This window comes from Erinaceus europaeus, chromosome 5, assembly GCF_950295315.1.
Source record: "Erinaceus europaeus chromosome 5, mEriEur2.1, whole genome shotgun sequence".
In the NCBI taxonomy this organism is placed as follows: Eukaryota; Metazoa; Chordata; class Mammalia; order Eulipotyphla; family Erinaceidae; genus Erinaceus; species Erinaceus europaeus.
In genome coordinates this window covers 13,087,170-13,111,311 of record NC_080166.1, presented here as the reverse complement: position 1 = coordinate 13,111,311, position 24,142 = coordinate 13,087,170, and the positions used below count along the sequence as shown (strand labels likewise).

The following is a 24,142-nucleotide window of genomic DNA, read 5'->3' as shown; positions in this document are numbered from 1 at the left end:
AGTGCTTGGATCAAAGACCACGCAGGACAGCCCAGCTGGAGAGCATGCCACTTTGTGTCACTGTGCCGCTTTGTGCCACTTTGTGTCGCTTTGCTGTGTGCATGAGCCAGGCTCAAAGCAGCCCCCCCCCCACGACTGAAGGAAGCTTCAGTGATGCAGTCTCTCTTTCTTAAATTTCATTTATTTTGATTTTTAATGAGATAGATATATAGAGAGTGACACACACACACACACACACACACACCTAAAGCATCATTCAGCTTGGGCTGATGGTGGTGCTGGGGACTGAACCTGAGACCTCAGAGCCTCAGGCAGGAAAGCCTTTTGCAGAACCATCATACTATCTTCCCAACTCCTATGGTCTTGGTCTCTCTCTCTCTCTCTCTCTCTCTCTCTCTCTCTCTCTTTCAACCAATCAAGCCTTTTGCAGAACCATTATACTATCTTCCCAACCCCTATGGTCTTGGACTCTCTCTCTCTCTTTCAACCAATCAAGCAATCTATCAATCACAGGGAACTTTTTACTCCATTACTATTCAAATTATAAGAAAACCAGTGCTTCCTTTACATGTCAAATTTCAGTCATATTGTCTTAATAAGAAAAAAAGAAATTCTTTTCAGTACTGGCTTACCTCTAGATATTCTAGACACCAGTGTGACTCTGGAGACAGAAAGACAAGTGGTTTTTTGTTTGTTTTTAAAGCAAGGTTTTATACCAGATTGCTTAAACTGATAGAACCAGCTCTCTGTCCTATGAGTTTTAATAGCTTATCTTCTGAGCTTTAAAATAGTATTTCTTTTGTTCACTCAGATTCTATTAAGGGACACAGAACAATTTAAACTCATATCCATCTTGGGGCCAGACGGTGCTGCACCTGGTTGCACACACATGTTACAATGTGCAAGGACCTGGGTTCGAGCCCCTGGTCCCTGTCTGCAGGGGGAAAGTTTCATGAGTGATGAAGCAGGGCTACAGGTATCTCTCTGTTTCTCTTGCTCTCTGTCTCCCCTCTTCCCTCTCAATTTCTGGCTGTCTCTATCAAATAAATAAAGATAATAAAACTATTAAAAATCATCTTATCTGTGGTCAAAATTTTTCTAGGTTTTAGGCTTCATGTTTGCTTATCAGACACAATTGTATACATTTCAGTTTTCAGAGCAAGCCAGCTTTCTCATCTCTAGACACTTCATTTGACTGTGTTTTTAATTTATTTATTTTTAACTATTAAAAATTTTAATAGGTTTTCTATTTTGTCTATGTATCATAGTTTTCCTTATTATTATTATTATCTTTATTTATTGGATAGAGACAGTCAGAAATCAAAAGAGACAGTCAAAAAAGAGGGAAGGGGGTGATAGAGAGGGAGAAACACAGAGAGACACCTGCCGCCCTGCTTCACCACTCATGAAGCTTTCCCCCTGCAGGTGGGGACCAGGGGCTCGAACCTGGGTCCTTGAGCATTGTAATATGAGTGCTCAACCAGGCCCCTATGACTGCGTTTTTTAATGGGAGGGATATTGATTCATAACATCACTTAGCTTCCACTATGTAACCTTTTAAAAACAATCATGCCCACTAGAACTCCAGCTTCTGACCATTGCCAGACTTTCTGGCCTTTTCATAGGGTCACTCACCATTTTTACTACTTCTTTAAAAAAAAAAAACTTAAACACTTATTTTATTGACAAATACAGAAAGGGTGGGGGAGATATCAGAGCACTATCAACTCTGATTTATGGTGGTTTGGGGAATTGAACCTGGACACCAGAGCCCCGGGTGGGGGTGGAAAGCCCTTTTGCATGACCGTGATGTTACCTCCCCTGCTCCTCACTGCTGCTTTTCCTGTAACCCCACTCCTCTCCAGGTGTTTTGTTTGACTTAGTTCACTCATTTTGCTTTGCTTCTCCTCTTCTGGCATCTCTAAGTGAGGCTAATGCTTTCATATCCACATATTCTGTGGCAAGTTCTGTTCTTCAGTTAGTTTCAAAACTTTTAATAAATTTTTTGGATTCTGCCACCTCTCTTGTTGGCCATGAAACACACCTTGTGAGAAGCTGAATACCTGGGAGTTGAGTTCTAGACCTGAAGACTCCCAAAGGGTGGCTTTGGGGTGGCTCAGAGGTGGGTGAGATGAATTTAAAGCATGAGGTCCTGAGTTTGATCCCCGGTATCATATGTGCCAGAGTGATGCTCTGATTCTCTCTATGGATCGTCAATCAATCTATTGATTAATCAATCAACAAAACAGGAAACAATAGGTATCGGCGAGCCTGTGGAGAAAAACCAGCTTTCTAGTCCTTTTTCCAACTAGGACACCATCTCCCCAGACAATAACCTGGGTCCACCTCCATATCAGATGTCAGGCTCAGGCAAAAACGAGTTGGGTCATAGGCCCCTTGGAATAGACCTAAAATAGACCTACTAGCTTTTTCCAAAACAGGGACCCCAAACCTTCACCTGCAATATTCTTGCCTTTAGGTTCATGATTAGTCAACAATTTGATTTGCTTTATATCTTAACTTTTTTTTCAGCCACCAGATTCCAGATGATACCATGATGCCCTGGGCAGACAACCCCACCAATGTGTCCTGGAGCTCTGCCTCCCCAGAGTCCTGCCCCACTAGGGAAAGAGAGAGACAGGCTGGAAGTATGGATCCACCTGTCAACGCCCATGTTCAGCGGTGAAGCAATTACAGAAGCCAGACCTTCCACCTTCTGCTCCCTATAATGATCCTGGGTCCATACTCCCAGAGGGATAAAGAATAGGGAAGCTAACAGGGGAGCGGAGTGGCTGTGGAGTTCTGGGTGATATCAACTGTGTGGAATTGTACCCCTCTTACCCTACAGTCTTATCAATATTTCCAGTTTATAAATCAGAATTTAAAAAAAAAATGTAAAGAAAAAGGGACTCTGTTCCATGGCCGGTGGGAATGCAGACTGGGGCAGCTCCTTTGGATGACTGTGTGGACTGTCCTTAAACAAATAAAAATGGAGCCCAGCAATACCACTCTTAGGCATTTATCCAGTGGACACTCAGACACTAATTAGAAGGGACACATGCAGCCCTGTGTTCACAGCTGCATCATTCACAACAGCCAAAGAGGGGAGCAGCCCAAATGCCCATCCACACATGCCTGGATCCACAAGTTATGAGACATTTGTTCCATGAAATAGTACTCTGCAATCAAAGAAGATGATATTGTGACATAAAATAAAGCCAGGGTGCCATCAAAAGAAGGCACATATGGCTGCCAGGGGAAAGCAGAGAAATGCCTGTCAGGAAAGTGACAGGTAGAGAAATGGGACTTTACTTCAAAGCAGGCTTGAGAGTGTTTTCCATCTTTCACCAGCAACCTTCAGAGATTGGTCGTCTTTCTCGGATGGAATCTGTCACACTTTTGTGTCTTTAAAACCATCTGATGAAGTGTATTTCCCTGGGATGAAAGGGTTCCCCTGTGCTTTGCAATGAAGCATTCGAAACCCCACTGGTAACTTTTCAAACAAAGCCCGCTCCTTTGAAAGAATGATGTCTTCCTGGACTATACTGGGAGGGCTCTGACAGCTATCTGTAAAATCCGTTGTTGGCATTCCTCTCACAGTACTGCTCCATCACTGAGACCATCACCTCCTAAATATCCTTCCCTATACCTTTGCTTTTTTTTTCATTCCCTCAAAAACACTGTAGAATTCTGGGACATAGCTTCTCGCCTCTGACACGTGTAAATCTCAGTGCACCCACCTCCAAAGTTTCTGTGACACCCCCATCACAATGCCCCCTCTTCACTATTTATTCCACTCCCGCTCATGACCTGTTATTAACCTCTATGTTTTTCACAATCTGGCAGTTTTGTTGGCTTTGGATGGTATGTTGTCTCTGGACCAGATGGGGAAAAATGTTAGGGGAAGATGACCAGAGGGTTCTGAACCCCAATTCCATCAAGACGACAATGAACAGAAAGAGGTGCTCAGGTAGCCTTTGAATTAGTATTTTCATGTTCTTCAGTAAATATGTGAATATTGACATGTTTTTATAAAGAGGGTTATCTCTGGGACCTGATATCTTTTTAATTCTACTATTTATTTTGTTTTGGGGGGTATTTCTCGTATTGTAGAGTGAAATATAAAGAGAGAAGAGAAAGAGAGAGATTTTGATGTAGCAATAGGGTTGTATGTGGCTTGGAGGGGAAGAAAGGATTGGACTTGGAGGAAAAAGGGGGACAGTCATGCACAAATGCAGGCAGGCAGTTGTAGATATGATAGTTAACCCATGGCTGCAACCTTGGAAGAACCACAGAGGTTTGTGACAGAGGGGCCTGGAGTTCAGAACTCTGGTGGTGGGAATGGTGTGGATATATTCCCCTGTTAACATGCAATTTTGTAAATCAATATTAAATCACTAATAAAAAAAAAGCGAAAGAAAGAAGGAAAGACATATTCAGCACTGCTTCACCACTCCCGAAGCTTCCACCCCTGCAGGTGGAGACCAGTGGCCTGAACTCGGAACTTCATGCACTTTACTGAGTGCCACCACCTGGCCCCCGTTTTTATTTTTTTAAAGAAATTTCCAAACCCTATTCCACAAAGACAGCATCAACATCTCGCCCCTAGACTTGCTAATGAGATTCACCAGTAATGATCTGAAACAGTAATTATGCTAAGTGCTGTACTCATCAACGTCAAACTCCAACTGATTTTAAAGACCCACCATCCTGCAAATTGCCATCACAATCATATGCCTGAGCCAAGCAGTTTCACAGAGGCTAGTTAAGATGCAAAGCTCTCAGTAGATCGAGATAAACAGTCTCCATGATTTCAAGCTTGCATTGGTCTTTCACATGAGAAATATCTCATTTCCAACATATACCCAGAGCTCCGTCTGTCCCCTCTGTGAAGATAGGATGACTTCCATAGCAAGGAAGATAAAATGATCCAAGTTCACCAAAATTCACCAAAGGGAGGGATCATGAAGTTGGGTAAACCATGTGCTTCACATCATACACGCCCTGTTTATCTTGGTTTTTTTCACTGAGGACTGTACATGACCAAGTATGAACTTTCATGAATGTGAGTGAGTCTTGTGGTATCTGCTTTGTGCCAAATAGTCACAAGGTGTGGAGTGCTCTGAGGTGGCATCCCATCTGCAGGGAACTGAGAAATCACCAAGAGAGACTTCTGAGGTGCCAACTTTCATAAACAGGGTGCTGGTTAGAACACATGGAAGTTGAAACATGCGGTTAGGGTAGGATCCATAATACAGTGAAAACAAAGTACTTCTAAGGTCAAATACTTTATGGTTGCGTTAAGAAGGCCCACTAGGGAAAGAGGGAAAGAGACAAGTGAGAGTGAGAGTGAGAGTGAGAGGGAAGGAAAAGATGGAGAGAGGGAGAAATAGTACAGAATGTATTGAAATGTCTTGGCAGCTGGTGTTTTAAAGTGTGTGCTGGGGGCCGGGTGGTGGCGCACCTGGTTGAGCACATGCTACAACGCACAAGGGCCCAGCTTCAAGCTCCAGGTCCCCACCTGCAGGAGGAAAGCTTTGTGAGTGGTGAAGCAGGGTTGCAGGTGTCTGTCTCTCTGTCTCTCTCCCTATCTCCCCCCCTCCTCTCAAGTTCTGGCTGTCTCTATTCAATAAATAAAGTTAATTTTAAAAAAAAGTATGTGTTGTAGTCAGGGAGGGAATTCCATACATAGGCCTCTGCTTTAACCCCTAACACCACCAACTGTGTGCCATTCCTCTCTCTCTCTCTCTCTCTCTCCCCCTCTCCCTCTCCCTCTCCCTCTCCCTCTCCCTCTCCCTACCTCTAAAAATCTCTTTTGATGGATGTGAGACAACATCTAGGCAAGATCCCAACATACCAGGCCTGTACTGAACAACCCACTGGCTTCATTACTCTGCAAGGTCAGCAGGGATCTGTAACTTTTCAAACACTGAAAGATGTTGAAGGGCAAAAGCCCTACATGAGCCAAAGCTCCAGGCCAAAGTCACTGACGTCTCATATGGTGAGACTATGTGTGACTTGCTGACCACTGCAGCTGTAAATCTGCTGAAATCATAACAGGAATTCTAGTTAAGACTTTGAAGTTTACTTCCCATCACTAGTAAAGACTGTTTGAAAACTCCTTTGTTCTGTTTTTATTCCCTTTAACGATCTGTTCTGACTTTTGGTTGAATAAGCTGCTCTGGAATTCCTCTGATGCATCTTGAAACTGGCAACTGTAAGGCAAGGTAACCGATGATTGTACCTTCACCATTTACAGTCCTTCATCAGGGGCGTAGGTTGGTGACAACCCTTCTAGCTTCATGCTAGAGCATGACTCTTATTTATGCTTTCCCCCCAGGCCCTTGTACATGCTAGAGATGACTCTTATTTATGCTTTCCCCCAGGCCCTTGTACATGCTAGAGCATGACTCTTATTTATGCTTTCCCCCAGGCCCTTGTACATGCTAGAGCATGACTCTTATTTATGCTTTTCCCCCAGGCCCTTGTACATGCTAGAGCATGACTCTTATTTATGCTTTCCCCCAGGCCCTTGTACATGCTAGAGCATGACTCTTATTTATGCTTTTCCCCCAGGCCCTTGTACATGCTAGAGCATGACTCTTATTTATGCTTTTCCCCCAGGCCCTTGTACATGCTAGAGCATGACTCTTATTTATGCTTTTCCCCCAGGCCCTTGTACATGCTAGAGCATGACTCTTATTTATGCTTTTCCCCCAGGCCCTTGTACATGCTAGAGCATGACTCTTATTTATGCTTTTCCCCCAGGCCCTTGTACATGCTAGAGCATGACTCTTATTTATGCTTTTCCCCAGGCCCTTGTACATGCTAGAGCATGACTCTTATTTATGCTTTTCCCCCCAGGCCCTTGTACATGCTAGAGCATGACTCTTATTTATGCTTTTCCCCCAGGCCCTTGTACATGCTAGAGCATGACTCTTATTTATGCTTTTCCCCCAGGCCCTTGTACATGCTACAGCATGACTCTTATTTATGCTTTCCCCCAGGCCCTTGTACATGCTAGAGCATGACTCTTATTTATGCTTTTCCCCCAGGCCCTTGTACATGCTACAGCATGACTCTTATTTATGCTTTTCCCCCAGGCCCTTGTACATGCTAGAGCATGACTCTTATTTATGCTTTTCCCCCAGGCCCTTGTACATGCTAGAGCATGACTCTTATTTATGCTTTCCCCCCAGGCCCTTGTACATGCTAGAGCATGACTCTTATTTATGCTTTTCCCCCCAGGCCCTTGTACATGCTAGAGCATGACTCTTATTTATGCTTTTCCCCCCAGGCCCTTGTACATGCTAGAGCATGACTCTTATTTATGCTTTCCCCCCAGGCCCTTGTACATGCTAGAGCATGACTCTTATTTATGCTTTTCCCCCAGGCCCTTGTACATGCTAGAGCATGACTCTTATTTATGCTTTTCCCCCCAGGCCCTTGTACATGCTAGAGCATGACTCTTATTTATGCTCCCCCCCCCCAAATAATCCCTTCAGCATTCCCTGGATGGTTCTTTCTTAGTTACATCTGTTCTTCATTTCTTTCTTCTTTCATTTAAAAGATTAAGTTAGAGAGAGAGAGAAGATCACTGTTCACCTCTGATGGTCCTGGGGGTTGAATCTGGGTCTCTGATGTCTCAAATACGTGAGTCCTGTCTTCCCAGCCTCAGGCTACAGACGTCAACAAAGCCGTGAATACTCACTGCATGTCTGTCCTCACCTCACCTCCCATGTCCTCCCTCTCTAGACCTCAGTCACCCCCAACCTTCTGCTCAGGTCACTGGTGTTCTGTTGCTAAGAGAAGAGCACAGCGTTCTCACTGGAACTCCCTCAGCAGTTGACTGAGTTGACCTTTATCCTCTAGAACTTTACTGCCCACCCCACACTCATTTGATTCTTCTCTCCTATTCAGTATAATGAGGGAATCTTCTCAGTCTCTTTGGCTGACTCTTCTCCATTGAGCCCTTCTCAGATATTGGTGAGTGTTGGCCCTGGGTCAGTGTTGCTTCCTTCCTAATCATACAATCTCCCCAGGAGATCTCATTTACATACCAATTACAGGCTGCAGAGTTCCACATTAACATCTCTAGCTCCAGACTTTATTTACACTACAGTTTGGCATTTCTCCTGGGACATATTATAGAAGCCTCCAAATCCACTCTTCAACTCTTAGAAATCAACTCTTATTTCTACCACAACTTCCCCACACCCCAGTAAACAGCATGCCTCAAATCTGACATCTATCACTATGAGAACACTGAAATTAACAACTTCCCTCCCAATATTGTTTCTTTTGCTTCGCATGCATTCCAACACAATCCCTACCTGTTTAACTTTAGTAGATGTTGTGGATCTCTTCCCTCTAACCCAAGAAACTCTCCTTTCTCTTGCCTCTTTGAACTATTGCTAGTGATGAGGACCTGGCTACGCTCGCTCCTAAGTCCTGAAACCTGTTGTAGTCAGCAGCCTGAGAAACCCTTCCGAAAGGCGTAGCACACACGATGAGAGGCTAATCATAAATGCTCATGGCCGTGCAGTATTTACAGCAAAGGCTGGAAAGGAAGAATACCAGGTGATCTCCATTATAGCGACACGTGGGCGCAAAGGAAGTGAGAAAGACTGGATGAAACATCAGTAAACAGAGGTGGATTCCGGCAGACTGAAGGACTCAAAGGGAGAGGTTCACTTAATAGTTGACGCACAGGTTCACCTGCAGAGCCGACAGTCAGTTCAATCTCATTCCTCCTCTCTTGAAGTTATGTTTGTAAGAAAAAGAAAAAACCAGGAGTCAGGCTGTAGCGCAGCGGGTTAAGTGCACGTGGCGCAAAGCGCAAGGACCACAGTAAAGATCCCAGTTCGAGCCCCCGGCTCCCCACCTGCAGGGGAGTCGCTTCACAGGCGGTGATGCTGGTCTGCAGGTGTCTATTTTTCTCTCCTCCTCTCTGTCTTCCCCTCCTTTCTCCATTTCTCTCTGTCCTGTCCAGAAGTGACAACATCAATATCAACAACAATAATAACTACAACAACAATGAAAAACAACAAGGGCAACAAAAGGGAAAATAAATAAATACAAAAAGAAAAAAAGAAAAAGAAAAAACCAGGATAGCATTCACAGAAGACTTGACATTTGCAGTGGCTGGGGTGGGCACATGTTTTCTTTTCTTCTTAATATGGATTGATTTTTAATTAGGTAAGACGGAGAGAAATTGAGAGGGGAGGAGAAGATAGAGCAAAGGAAGAAAGACACCTGTAGACCTGCTTCACTGCTCGTGAAGCCTCCCCCCCCCTGCAAGTGGGGAGCGGAGGCTCAAACCCAGGTCCATGCACAAGGTGATATGTACATTCAGCTGTGTGCACCACCGCTGGCCCCCTCGGATGAGGCGAAAACAACAGGACAAGTAACGCATCCGGAAGTACCAACTGAAGAATTCCTTCGGATCAGAATTACTCTAGTATCACGTGACTGAGAAGTTTCTGGAGTTCGAGCATTATATGAACCCTTGGCTATTGCAAAATCTTTCCTGAAACCAACTGTAATATCACTGGGGTAAAGACTATGTGGTCATGGGGGACAGCTAGTGGCTCACTGGGCTAAACGCACATAGTAGGAAGAACAAGGATCCGGGTTTGAGCCCCCGGCTCCCCACCTGCAGGGGCGTCACTTGACAAGTGGTGAAGCAGGTCTGCAGGTATCTATCTTTCTCTCTCCCTATCTGTCCCTCCCCTCTCAATTTCTCTGTCCTATACAAAAAAAAAAAAAAAAAAAACTTGAAAAAATGGCCAAAGGAGCAGTGGATCTGTAGTGTAGGCACTGAGCCTCACCAATAACCCTGAAGGCAACAACAACAAAAAAGACTACGCGATCTCCATGACACCACACTCACACACACACACACACACACGCACGCACACACACACACACACGCACACACACACACACTCACACACACACACGCACACACACACACACTCACACACACACGCACACACACACACTCACACGCACACGCACACACACACACGCACGCACACACACACACGCACACACACACACGCACACACACGCACACACACACACGCACACACACGCACACACACACGCACACACACGCACACACACACGCACACACACACGCACACACACACACACTCACACACACACGCACACACACACACAGTCTCACACACACACACACTCACACACACAGTCTCACACACACACACGCACACGCGCACACGCACACGCACACGCACACACACACACTCACACACACACACACTCACACACACACGCACGCACGCACGCACGCACGCACGCACCCTCCAGGGGCCCCAAAATATCAAAATGAGTTGCTCTTCTTCAATCTCTCTCTCTCTGTCTCTCTCTCGCTCTCTCTCTCTCTCTCTCTCTCTCTCTCTCTCCCAGTGTGTGTTTCTGGTATTAAAACAAAGATCAGCTTGTTCAGTCTGAGCAGCGCCCTTGACTCCCAGGTGTTTCTCCAAGAAGACAGGTGAGCAGCTTCCCCACCGTGACCATTACCTGCGGACTTGGACCTCATCTCCCACACAGACAAAAGCTTCGCAGAGCTGGACTTCCCCACATTTCTCTCCTCCTGTCAGGCTTTGATCCCACATTTGCATATATTTATGCTTGATGGATCACCGTCAGCCTGTTCATTGTCCTTCAGAGTCAAGTTTACCCCTTTCTGAAGGATGAGCAGAACAGCTAAGGCACTGTCTGTCTCCAGCAGATGAGACAGTGACTCACCGTGGCCTCCTGGACTCAGGACCCACAACTGTTCACTGCGCCTCCAGGGCCTCATGGACACGTTCACAACAGGACCTCCTTCACAGTCTCTACAAACACTGTGATCCTAAACAGTCTGGCCTGTGGCCGTCTTGAACAGAGCGTAAGCTTGATGACTGGGTGGGCGGCTGACTTTTTTTTTTTCTTTTTTTCATTCCTCATTTAAACCATCATGACACAAATCACAGCATCCTGAAACATCTTGGCCTGGAATTTCTCCACGAGGCAGAAAGTACAGAGCTTTCAGTGATTATTAAGACAGGAGGCAGTACAAACTGGGAACAGCCCTGGAATTTCATTCTGATCAGCCTGAGAGGAGGACACTGTGATGAAGAGAGTTGTTGACATGGAATCCTAGCTTCTCAAAGACTCACTGCCATCTTCTTCTTAATTCTTCTTTTATTACAAATGCTTTGAAGTTTATTATTATTTTTTATTAGATATGACTGAAATTGAGGGAGTGGGGATCGAGACCCCAGTAGCACTGTTTCACCAGCAGTGAAGCTTCCCAATGCATGTGAGGACTTGGGGCTTGAACCCAGGTCCTTGTGCATGGTGACATGTGCACTCACTGCAGTTCACCACCACACAGTCTGAATGCTGTCTTCGACCTCACTCAATCTGTCACCAGTGATGTAAGCGACTCCCTTTGCATCATGGGAGACAGATCAAGGACAAAAGTATTAATTTGTCACTTACTAAGAGGGTGGAGAAAGCAGTGACAGGGGCTGGGTTGTGCCTCACTTGGTTAAGCACACATAGTATGAAGCACAGTGACCTGCGCAAGGATGCAGATCCGAGTCCCCTGACTTCCCACCAGTAGGGAGGACACTTCACAAGGGCTGAAGCGGCTCTGCAAGTGTCTCTCTCTCTCTCTCTCCCCTCTGTGTTCCCTTCCCCTTTCAATTTCTCTTTGTCCTGTCCAACAAAATGGAAATAAATGGCCACCAGGAGCAGTGGAATTGTAGTTCCAACACTGAGCCCCAATGATGGCCCTGGAGAAGAGAGAGTGAGAGAGAGAGAGAGGAGGAGGAGGAGGAGGAGGAGGAGGAGGAGGAGGAGGAGGAGGAGGAGGAGGAGGAGAAGAAGAAGAAGAAGAAGAAGAAGAAGAAGAAGAAGAAGGAGAAGAAAGAAGAAGAGGAGGAAGGGGAAAGGGAAAGGGAAGGGGAAGGGGAAGGGGAAGGAGAAGGAGAAGGAGAAGGAGAAGGAGAAGAAGAAGAAGAAGAAGAAGAAGAAGAAGAAGAAGAAGAAGAAGAAGAGGAAGAAGAAGAAGAAGGGAGGAGAGGAAAGGAAAGAAAAGAAAAGGAGAGGAGAGGAGAGAAAGGGAGGGGAAGGAGGAAGGGCAACGACCAAAGATCACTATGTAAGTCATGACTTCTCCAGCAAGGGAGAATTACCAAAGGAAGCGCTGCAGTCCTGACTTAAGAAATCAAAACAAAACAACAATGATCTCTGCCCAAAGCATATTCCCAGAAGCAGAGGGCAGGACAGAAGCTGATGAGCAAGCCGGCAGGGCGCAAGAAGCCCCTAGAGGTGGCCCGACCGAGCCCCGCTGCACCCGCTGTGTGCTTCAAATGTGCAGTTGGCCACACGCCCTGCCTGGAGGCCAGACTAAGGTTCATACTGAAGCCTGTTGCTTGAATTCTTCAAGAGGCAGCAGGAAAGCCTCACTCCTCTGCACTCTTCTCGGCCTCGTCTCAGGCTCCATTTGGTTTCGACGAGGGGCATTTCTTGCTGAGAAACCTCACCTGGCTCTCCACTAGCTGCCTCGGAGGAGTCCAGTTGGAGAGAGAATGAGTCTAGAAGATGGAGAGTCTCTGTCCCTTCATTCCACACTTGGCCTGGTGAGAAAGGGCTGACGAAAAGCAGGTAGAACAGCAGCCACCAAATGGCTCTTCCAGAGGTTTGCTCAAGGATGGAGAAGAAAGTCTGTCCTGGCGTGACCGTGAGGGAGGCATGCCATAGCCCTCTAGCCTCTGTAAGGTCAGTGACTCAGTGAGAGGGGATGGGACAGATGGTTTTTGGTTTTTTAATCCTAGAGCACCAAAGAGAAGGGAGAGTCCAATGGCAAGACCAGCCCATGATCACTTTTCGGGATTTGTTTCGGCCGACTAGTGACTGAACATCCGAAGAAGTCACGAACACTTCTCCAGTAAGATAGATGCACACTAACAGCCACTGCAGTGCTGTCTACCAGAGTCAACTCAAGTGCCCATGACAAGTGAGTGAATTACAAAATGGTGGTCAAAGCAAAAACTATGAAAGTCGAAAGTCACGGGCCCCTTGGAACACATCTAAAATAGACTTCCTCAATTCTTTGCACCGGAAGACCCTTATTCTCATCTGCTCTATCATTACTTTCTGGTTCCTGTTCATTATTCATTTTGTCCTGCTTTATATCTTAAAACCCTACAGCTACAGAATGGCTTTGCTCACATAGAATACAGACAACTGAATATACAAATTTGAAAAAAAATCAACCTATTTTCAAGACTGTGGGAGAACTAGAGCAGTTATCAATACGAGTGGGGATGGGGGGGCACAGACCTTTGGTGATGAGAGTGGTGAAGAAATAAATTATTTCATGTTTGCTCTTTGGTTCCTAAACCCTCAAGCCAACAGACACCCCAGGCAGGGCTGGACATGGAAGCCAGCAACTTCAGTCTCTTCCAGAAAAACCCACACACAGAAACAAACGGATGGCTTCCCGAATTGCATTTGCTTCACACTTAGAAAAGGGATGGAGACCCTGGCCTTCAAAAAAGGAACTCAAAATCACCCTCCGAAGTCCAAACACAGACACAAGCCGGTGTCAACATTTCTCAGGCTCCCACTTCCATAACCCACCTCGATGCAACTGAACAAAAAGGAGCCACTCCACACAGTCTAGCAACCCCACGGCTGGCACCCCAGCTCCCACGCAAGAGCAGAGCTGCGACGCTACCTGTTGGCGTTTTTCAAACTCCAGCTTGATTCGGGACTTGATGCAGTTGCAGGTGTCCTGGTAAGTCTGCTGCAGGGCCAGCTCCATGAGGTGCTTGTGGTAGGCACCCGCCAGGTTCCCGCAGATGAAGATGATCACGTTGGCCAGGATCTAGAAAGAGACAGACAGACAGAGAGGGAGTCACTCTGCGCAGGCTGGGGGTGACCAGCAGTCAGCAGAGGCGCTGATTCCTCCCGGGGCCACCTCTGTTTTTCCAAACAAGTCAAGGCCTGTCTCATCCATGCAAGAGTTTAGGAATAAGACAACCAGCGGCATGGATATGACCTATTATTTCATTTGCTTTCATCTGTGATTTTTTTAAATTATTGCTTTAATGTTGATTTATAAAATTATAAGATAACGGGTATAATCCCACATCATTCCCACCCCCAGAGCTCTGTGTCCCCATTCCCTCCACTGGAAAGTGCAGTGGTTCTCCCAAGGGCACAGAGATGGGATGACTATTATTTCTGTAACTTTCTATTTCTATATATTGCCCTTTTGTGTGTGTGTGTGTGTGTTCCTGCCTTCTCTTCCTTCCTAAGTCACACCTACACCTATTACTACTTCCAAATGTCCTTCCTTTTTTCCCTCTTCTCTTTCCAGGCCCTAATGGATTCAGAGCCCTTTGGTCATCTTCCCCTAACATTTCTTCCCCTCTGGGGGTATGGACCAAAGTTCTTTTTGGGGAGCAGAAGGTAGGAGTTCTGGCTTCTGTAATTGCTTCTCTGCTAGACATGGGTGTTGGCTGGTGTGTGTGTGTGTGTGTGTGTACGTGTCTGTGTGTACGTGTCTGTGCGTGTGTGTGTGTATGTGTGTGTGTGTGTGTGTGTGTGTGTGTGTAAGAGAGAGAAACAGAGAGACAGACAGAGAAACTACAGCACCACTCCATCACCCATAGAGTCCCCTTGGCACTGTCTGTGGTGCCACCATGTGGTGCTGAGGACTGAACCTGGGCTCTCATGAAACTGCAGAGCACATGCTTTGGCCCCCAGCTGTGTCCTCAATACACACACACACACACACACACACACACACACACACACACACACGGCTCTGGGGATGAAACAGAGGCTCTCGCTCACACAAATCCTAGCCTCTAACCACTACACCACTTCTTACTCTGCTGCTGAGGTCTGGGAGCCATGAAGCCCCAGTGAGGAGGCAGCTCCTGGGCATACCGACCTGGGGACAGGTTGGACCCCTGGTACTGAGGGGGCGTCTTGAACTGGAGACGTGACTCCCCTGTGACTGAACTCCACAGGTGGGAGGAGAGAGAGGAGGGCGTGCTCTCTGTGTAGAGTTTCACAGAACGTATTGGGCTTTCACACATGACCTGAGAATCTCTGGCTGTTTTCAGCCCAAGCACAGATGTCTGGTCTGTGCTGAGGGATGGAGGCTGGGGAACAACACAGGCTCACTACCTAGGGGGCTTCCCAGAAAGACACAAGAGGCCCCACTGCAAGCCTTGAGCATCGGAAGCCACATCCAAGACTCAGTGGGGGGATTCTGCCTGATCCTTTCCTCTCGGAAATCTGAGTGCTGGTTGATGGAAACACAATTTGACGCTTATAAGATGCAGGGCGCTCGCTGAATATTCATTTCCAGCTCTCCTCAGCTCTCCTCCTCGTGGTCCACTCCCTGGACGTATAATTGGTGTTTTTGCATATGTATGACAGCTGCTTTTTCTGCTGACAGCCCATCTCAGATGCTGGAAGACTCCCCCCACCCTCTCATTCCCTTCTTCTTCCTCTTCTTCTTCTTCTTCTTCTTCTACTTCTTCTTCTTCTTCTTCTTCTTCTTCTTCTTCTTCTTCTTCTTCTTCTTCTTCTTCTTCTTCTTCTTCTTCTTCTTCTTCTCCTTCTTCTCCTCCTTCTCCTTCTCCTTCTCCTCCTCCTCCTCGTCCTCCTCCTCGTCCTCCTCCTCCTCCTCATCCTCCTCCTCCTCCTCGTCCTCGTCCTCCTCCTCCTCCTCATACTCCTCCTCCTCCTCGTCCTCCTCCTCCTCCTCGTCCTCCTCCTCCTGCTCCTCCTCCTCCTTGTCCTCCTCCTCCTCCTGCTCCTCCTCCTCGTCCTCCTCCTGCTCCTCCTCCTCCTTGTCCTCCTCCTGCTCCTCCTCCTCCTGCTCCTCCTCCTCCTTGTCCTCCTCCTGCTCCTCCTCCTCGTCCTCCTCCTCCTGCTCCTCCTCCTCCTCGTCCTCCTCCTCCTGCTCCTCCTCCTCCTTGTCCTGCTCCTCCTCCTGCTCCTCCTCCTCGTCCTCCTCCTGCTCCTCCTCCTCCTTGTCCTCCTCCTGCTCCTCCTCCTCCTTGTCCTCCTCCTCGTCCTCCTCCTCCTGCTCCTCCTCGTCCTCCTCCTCCTGCTCCTCCTTGTCCTCCTGCTCCTCCTCGTCGTCCTCCTCCTCCTCCTCGCCCTCCTCCTCCTCGTCCTCCTCCTCCTGCTCCTCCTCCTCCTCCTGCTCCTCCTCCTCGTCCTCCTCCTCCTCGCCCTCCTCCTCCTCCTCGTCCTCCTCCTCCTGCTCCTCCTCGTCCTCCTCCTCCTGCTCCTCCTCGCCCTCCTCCTCCTCCTCGTCCTCCTCCTCCTGCTCCTCCTCGTCCTCCTCCTCCTCGTCGTCCTCCTTCTCCTGCTCCTCCTCGTCCTCCTCCTCCTCCTCCTTTATTTATTGCACAGACAGCAAGAAATTGAGAGGGAATGGAGAGAGAGAGAGACACCTGTAGCTTTACTATATGCAAAGCTTTCCCTCTGCAGATGGGGACCGGGGGCTCAAACCCTGGTCCTTGTGCATTATAACGTGTGCTCAGCCAGGTGCCAGCACCTGACCCCTGGAGCTTTTCTTTTTAAGCCTCCAGGGACCAGGAAATTGGAGTCACCAGGACCCTAGCGTTCCTTCATGCCTTCCTTTCTCCTCCTTCCCCAGAGTCCTTTGTTTTGGTGCAATATGCTACATCAAGTCCAAGTTTCACCTTTCTTTATTCTTAAGTCCTACCTATAAGGGAGATAATTTGGTACTGGGGGTGATCTCATCATTTATTTATTTTATTTATTTATTCTTTTTGTTGCCCTTGTTCTTTTATTGTTGTAGTTATTATTGATGTCATTGTTATTGGATAGGACAGAGAGAAATGGAGAGGGGAGGGGAAGACAGAAAGGGGGAGAGAAAGATAGACACCTGCAGACCTGCTTTACCCCCTGTGAAGCAACTCCCCTGCAGGTGGGGAACCGGTGGCTCGAACAGGGATCCTTACTCTGGTTCTTGAGCTTTGCACCATGTGCGCTTAACCCACTGCATTACCGCCTGACCCCGACCTCATCATTTTTAACAGCTGCATAGTACTCTAGTGTGTATGTGTGCCACAACTTTCTCAGCCATTCATCTGTTGTCAGGCCTCTGGGTTGATTTTGAGTTTGGGCTCTTACAAACTGTGCTGCTGGAAACACCAGTGTACACAGGCGCCTTTTCAGGTAGGCGCCTCTGTTTTCCTTGGGTAGGTGTCCAGGCGAGGGATTTCTGGGTCATAAGGCAGTTCCATTTCTAGAGTTCTGGTGAAACTTCACTGTTTCCATAGGGGTTGGACCAAAGTAAATTCTCACCAGCCATGCAGGAGAGTCTCTCGCCTTCCCTTCCCTCCCCTCCCCTCCCTCCTTCCCTTCCTTTCCCTCTGCTCCAGCCTCTCAAGCAGTTGGTGCCTCTGTCTTTTCTAATGTGTGACATTCTCACAGGTGCAAAGTGGTATTTCATGACTTTTTTTTTATTTTTTGCATTTCCCCCATCCTCAGGGGCTATGTAACTCAAGAATTACGCAGAACATTTTTTTTGTTTGTGATTAGTAGTGGGGCTACAAGTTTGTAAAATTATAATGAATAGTTTTACACCATATCTACAACCAAAGTTCTGTGAGCCCCTAGTCCCCACCTGCTGGAGGGGGGGTTACTCATGAGACGTGAAGCAGGGCTGCAAGTGCCTGTCCGTCTGTCTTTTAAAAGTGTTTTGTAAGTGCTCCACTTGGCCAGGAATATGGCCTCTCCAGGCACCAGTCCCCAAACACGAAGCCAGCAGGGGCTCACAGGATCTCCTCACCCTCAGCAGGGCTGACCTAAAGTCCTCAACCAAACAAATGGTATTTGCTTTCTTTTCTTCTTTTTCTTTGTTTACTTTTTCCTTCCTTCTATTTTTTAAAAGAATTTCTTTATTTATTCATGAGTAAGACAGGTGGAGAGAGAGAGAGAGAAAGAGCCAGACATCACTCTGGTACATGTGCTGCTGGGGACTGAACTCAGGACCTCATTCTTGAGAGTCCAGTGCTTTAACCACTGTGCTAATCTCCCAGACCACCTTTTCTTCCTTCCTTCCTTCCTTCCTTCTTTCCTTCCTTCCTTCCTTCCTTTTTCTTTTGTTTCTTTTCCATTCTTTCCTCTTCTTTGATCTTTTTTACCTTGTAATTTTTTTTTTTTTGGTCTTTTAACCCATTTTCTAGTTCTTTGAGATGAGGCCATCGGATTCATAAAATGTTAAATAAAGTTTGCTTGATGATTTAATTCTTAAACAAACAAGATTCATATAGGAAGAAGGAAGTTACCAAGTCAATGGTTCCAATCATCGCCAGCTTCTGAAGTGAAAGGCCTCAGATGGTTCCAACCGCAGGCAACATGTCACTACAATTATAACACCAGACTATTTCAACTCACCCTTTCCTTGAATTCCCGACCAACAGAAACCGTGAGACTAGAAATGGCTACTATTATTTAAGTTAACAGGATTTAGGATAATCTGTTACACAGCTGTAATATCTATCACAAGAGTAAAATATCTGACAAATCATCATAGAAATACGATGAGGAAATTCAGGGGCTAGGGCGTGGCATGTCTAGGAGAACGCGCACGTCGCCAGGCACAAGGACTTGGGTTTAAATCCGTGGTCCGAACCTTCGGGGGAAGCTTCATGAGTGGTGAAGCAGTGCTGCAGACATGCTTTTTAAAAAAATTTTCTTTTTCCCTTTCCCTTTCCTCTCAATTTCTCTGTTCCTATAAACAAAAGGAGGGAGGGGGGCAGCAGAAATGGTAGATTTTGAAAAATTGGAAAAAAAATGTTTGAGATAACCTTGAAAACAAGAGAAAGTGAAAGAGATATTATAAAGAAGTTAAAGTGGTGAATGTCGCAGAGCAAATGTATAAAAGTATCATAGTAGGAGCTACTGGGATTGGAAGATTCTGTGTGTGTATGTGTGTGTGTGTGTGTATGTATGTGTGTGTATGTGTGTGCACGCATGTGTGTCCTCTGCAATCTTTGGATAGACTGTGATACCACTTAGATTTTAGTGCATTGCCATCAAAACTATGTCTTCACTAAAGTTTATTTTATTTACTTAATTTTATTTCCATTTAATTTTTTAAATTAATTTATTTTCTCTTTTTTGTTGCTCTTTTTTTATTGTTGTTACTGATATCATCGTTTTTCGACAAGAAAGAGAGAAATGCAGAGAGGAGGGGAAGACAGAGAGGGGAAGAGAAATATAGACACCTGCAGACCTGCTTCCCCTGCCGGTGGGGAGTCAGGGGCTCGAACCGGGATCCTTACGCTGGTCCTTGTGCTTTATACTATGTGCGCTTAACCCACTGCACTACCACCCAACTCCCTATTTCCATTTTTTTATTTGTGATTAGTAGTGGGGCTACAAGTTTGTAAAATTATATGAACTAGTTCTACACCATATCTACAAAGTTCTGTGTCACCAACCTCCCACCTCCCAGAGATGACTATAATAATTCTCACAAAGTCTTAGAAGTAGTTTTCCTGTTTCTTCAATAAAATAGACTGTTTTGATGCATAGAAATTATTTTATTTACCTATTATTAGATAAAGACAAAGAGAAACTGAGAGAGGAGGCAGAGATAGAGAAGAAGAGAGAGACACACACCTGTAGCCCTGCTTCACCGCGTGTGAAGCTTTCCCTCAGCACGTGGCTGGTGGGGACTAGGAGCTTGAACCTGGGTCCTTGCACACTGTAATGTGTGTGCTCAACCAGGTGCCCCAGCGCCTGGCCCCTAGTGTCTCTGTTTCTTTCCCTCTCTATCTCCTCCCTCCTCTATTTCTATCTGTCTCTGTCTAAAAGGAAAGAAGTCAAAGGAGAAGGATGGACACAGATGGCGTTGCTCCTATGGGGGGGTCAGGAGCCAAGCAACGGGACAGTCAGGCGAGCATCAGCGACCCCATGGTCTGTGTCTGCCGAACCAGGGTCTCGAAAGTCTTGGGGCTGGATGGAGGTTGGATGACCAGTGCTCTGGGGTGGGGGGGAGACAGAGCCTTGGTGGAGCATGTTGGCGCCTCTGTTTATTCTGGGAAGCTGTGCAGTTGTAACCCACAGACAACACAATTTTGTACATGCAACATTTCCTAGATTATCAAGCAGTTAGTCAATCAATCAATCAATAGGAAAGGATCTCCTGTTTCAGGGATAATGTGCTTTTAGGAGAGATAGTCACCTGCTGGCCCTGGCCAGCAGATTCCTCTAGTTGGGATGCTCAGAAGTTGACGTCTTAAGCATGTGTTGCCACTGGGGTCAGATCACACCCGTGGGGCCAACATGTGCTCTTGGCTAGAAGGGTACAAAGCAACTCTGGCTTCTGAAATGTGTTGCACTGCCGTGTTCCAAGGTTTCTGGCGTCCACCCTGACCAAGTGGATTACTTCGAATAAATTAGCAGTGAGAGAAAGAGTCTGGAGGAGGCAGACACTAGCACAAGCCCAGTGATGAGATGTCACCGAGTGCCACACACAAGATCTCTCTCCATTTTTGTACTGGACACCGCACATCAGAACAGCAGGGTGAAGCAGAAACACCTTAGGGGAGGACATATTTGAAGGATCTCTATCCCAGTAAGAGTAAACCACTCTGTCAGACCTGCTATCTCCAATCTAGTGATCGAATCAAACTCAGTATTTACACTGAAACTCCTGACCTCACCCAAGGATGCTGCCTAGTTCAGGGGTATCAAATAAGGCTCTTTACCTGCAGGGCCTTTTCACCTGTTATCTGTGTTTACCTTGCAGGCTAGAAACAGGAATAATAAGAGGAGACATGAATTTCTAATCAGGTCTTCCATAGTTTTTTTGTTAATAGCTGATTTTTTAAAAATCTTTTTTTAATTTATTGGATAGAAACAGCAAGAAATTGAGAAAGAAGGGAGTGGTAGAGAAGGCGGAGAGACACCTGCCATACTGCTTCACCACTCGCAAAGCTTTCCCCTAGCAGGTGGGGACTGGGGGCTTGAACCCAGGTCCTCGCGCACTGTAACGTGTGCTCAACCAGGTGTGCCACCACCCATTCCCATCTTTCATAGTTTTAATATTTTTTATTATTACATAATTTTATTTTATTTTCTACCACAGAGCTGTATTTTAATAATTAGCAAAATGAGTCCGCAGAAAGGCAGTACTGTAAATACATATCCACAGTAACAGGCGGTCTGAATCACAAGGTCCCCGGCTTTGTAGGAATGTATGTCCACAACACAGAGACAGATAACCAATATAATCGTGGCTTAATTAGAATTTCACGGAGAGCAGGTTAGCTAAAAAAAAAAAAAAAATCTAAAAAAGGCTCCTTAGGAGAGTAGTGACAGAGAAAGATGAAGAAACACTGCCTTTCACATTCACGTCACTGTTCCGCCCCCGCTAACTTCTGCTCAAGGTGACCTTGATGGAACGTGCCTTCCCAGGACGATCTGGTCTACCAGGGGATCAGTCTTCCCTGTAAAGGAGCAAACTGGCATCTAGGGTTTTTTAAAAATTCATTTTTAATACTTAAAATTGCTTTTATTGGATAGAGACACAGAGACATCAAGGGGGAAGGAGAGGGAGGGGAAGAGAGAGATCGACACCTGCACACTGCTTGGCTGGCGGTGAAGCTCTCCCTGGGCAGGTGGGGGCCAATGCGCTTAACTAGGCACATCACTGCCTGGTCCCCTAAGAAACTGCTATTTTTTCCCTGTCGTGGGGGATTAATGGTTTACAGTCAACAGTAAAATACAGTAGTTCTGGGGCCAGGTTCTGCCTGGTGAAGCTCACACACTACAGTGTTCAAGGACCCAGGCTCAAGCCTCTGGTCCCCACCTGCAGGGGAAAGGCTTCATGAGCGGTGAAGCAGGGCGGCAGGTGTCTCTCTGTCTCTCTCCTTCTCTGTCTTCCCCTCTCCTCTCAGTTTCTCTGTCTCTATCCAACAATCAATAAATAAACTATATATTTTTTAAAAATACAGTAGTTTGTACATGTGTAACATCTCTCAGTTTTCCACACGACACTTTAACCCATCATGTTCCAGGGCCTGAACACTCCCTGTCCTCAAGCATCTAGGCTTTAAGTGTCATTGTTTTCTCTTCTGTTAGAGCAAGTCAGCTTCCCTAGATGAAAAAAGTTCGCATTACTAACCAGGCCACACTTGATAGCTTTCTAGACTGATGTCACCCCTTACGAGGAGAGAGGAAATGCTCCCAGCATCACACAGGTGCTACCTATGTGGATAGACTTCCTGAGTAGACTCACACCTTCCGTCTGATCACATCACTCTCCCAATTAAGACCCATTTATGCAGCCACAGGCTTGGATGTGAGCTTCTTAAGCTCAGGGTCTTTCCTGCCTGCTGATGGATATACATTAACTTAACTCAGGGCACAGGATTCTGCCATCATCACCGGCGGAAAACTCCACCAGCCTCTAGCAGTGCAAATTCCCAGCAGAAACTCAGCTCCTCTTAGGAAATCAAAGACAGGGATGTCAAGATGCTGCGGACTGTAAGAGCTCTACGCCCTGTGGCTTTCAATTTGCCTTAACAACTGTAAAGACAAGACGATGTCGGGGGAGCTTGAATGAGAGGGATAGCCCCACCACCTTGATGAAGCCCATCCCCGGAGAGTCTGAAGGCTATTATTATTGTTCCTAGAAACGTCCCCAGTGAATTTGTTGTACCTTCCCACTGTTTCTAGAACAAAGGCATGATGCAGGTAGACAGCAGAGCTGAGACTTGAATAGGGGGTTGAACAGTGGCTGGTGATAAAGAGGTGGGCTTGTTACCCCAACTGAAAAGGGTAGGGGGGGGTGGAAGAATGGAAGCCTGAGGGAAGGAAGCCTGCTTCTCATATAGGAATCAGCTTATGCTGATTCAGGGCAGCGACGAATGCTGCAGTTAAGAGCACCAGAGGGGGCCAGGTGGTGGCGCACCTGGTTGGGCACCCACATACCATGCACAAGGGCCCGGGTTCAAACCTCCTTAACCCACCTGCAGGGGCGAGGCTTCGCTTGCAGTAAAGCAGGTCTGCAGGTGTCAATTGTTCTCTCTCCCTTTCTGTGTCCCCCATCCCTCTCAATTTCTCTCTGCCCTATCAAATAATAATAAAAATGGAAAGAAGAAAAAAATGGCTACAGGAAGCTGTGGATTCTTAGTGTTAGCACCAAGCCCCAGAAATAACCCTGGTGGAAAGAAAGAAGGAATAAAGGAAGGGAGGAAGGAAGGAAGGAAGGAAAAAAAGAAAAAAAAAAGGAAGAAAGAAAGGCGAAAGAAAGGGAGAGTACCTTTCCACCACCCATGGACCCATGGGGTCCCCCTGGTACTGTCCATAGTGCTCCCATGTTATGAAGTCCAAACCCAGGATCTCATTCACAAGAATGGGTGTGTTCTTCCTTCCCTGACTTATCTCCAGGTCTCTATGTATTTATTGTACATTATTTTTTCACTTTGATGAGAGCAAGAGACAGAGAGGGCAAGGAGAGAATGCGAGAGAACACAGAGCACAGTTCTGGCATCTGTTCTCCTGGGGACAGAACCTGGAGCCTCACACACTCATGTCCTTTGCTCTGCCCTGTGCCCCGGCTCCCTGTGCCTGGAGCTCACTGGTGTCTACAATGCCAGCAAATACCCGTATCAGTCCCGGTCAGAGGAGATGACCGCATGAGCCGAGAATCTGGTGAGCACTCAAAAGAACCAGTGCGAGCAACCTGCCAACTAGCCACTTAGCCTCTGGCTGAGATCTCGTCCAACCACTGCAATCCCCTGGGGACCCACTAGAGAGGGCAGACATCCATATAGGGGGTGCGGGTGACATATTGCAGGAGGGAGAGGGACAGGATGCAGGGCAGTGGGGTCCTAGTGAGTTTGCTAGACACCCACCAAGGATGCCCATGAGTTAAAGACTGGTGTGTAGACCAGTGTGGACTTGGCCATGCTTTTGCACGTGCTGCTTCAATTCAGAAATTTATATGCAATAAAACATAATAATCATAAAAAGGAACCCACATACTTACTGCCCCTGGAAATGTCTCGGTGTCAGCTTTTAAATCTTAATCATGATCAAATCA

The 24,142-nt window shown here is 46.7% G+C and overlaps 1 protein-coding gene and 1 long non-coding RNA gene across 6 annotated transcripts in view; both read right to left on the bottom strand.

Annotated features, from left to right (window-relative positions):
• Positions 1 to 24,142, bottom strand: part of ADCY2 (adenylate cyclase 2) — a 289,600-nt gene that overhangs the window by 137,627 nt on the left and 127,831 nt on the right. For all 5 annotated transcript variants that reach the window (XM_060191138.1, XM_060191139.1, XM_060191140.1 and 2 more), the window contains one exon: positions 13,760 to 13,909. In XM_060191138.1, coding sequence (XP_060047121.1) covers positions 13,760 to 13,909 — 150 coding nt within the window. The remainder of the gene's footprint in view (positions 1 to 13,759; positions 13,910 to 24,142) is intronic.
• On the bottom strand, positions 6,106 to 7,739 carry LOC132538681 (uncharacterized). Its single transcript, XR_009550036.1, has 2 exons — positions 7,606 to 7,739; positions 6,106 to 6,215 (listed from the first exon to the last, which is right to left on the bottom strand). It is a non-coding gene; the product is annotated as an uncharacterized LOC132538681 (long non-coding RNA).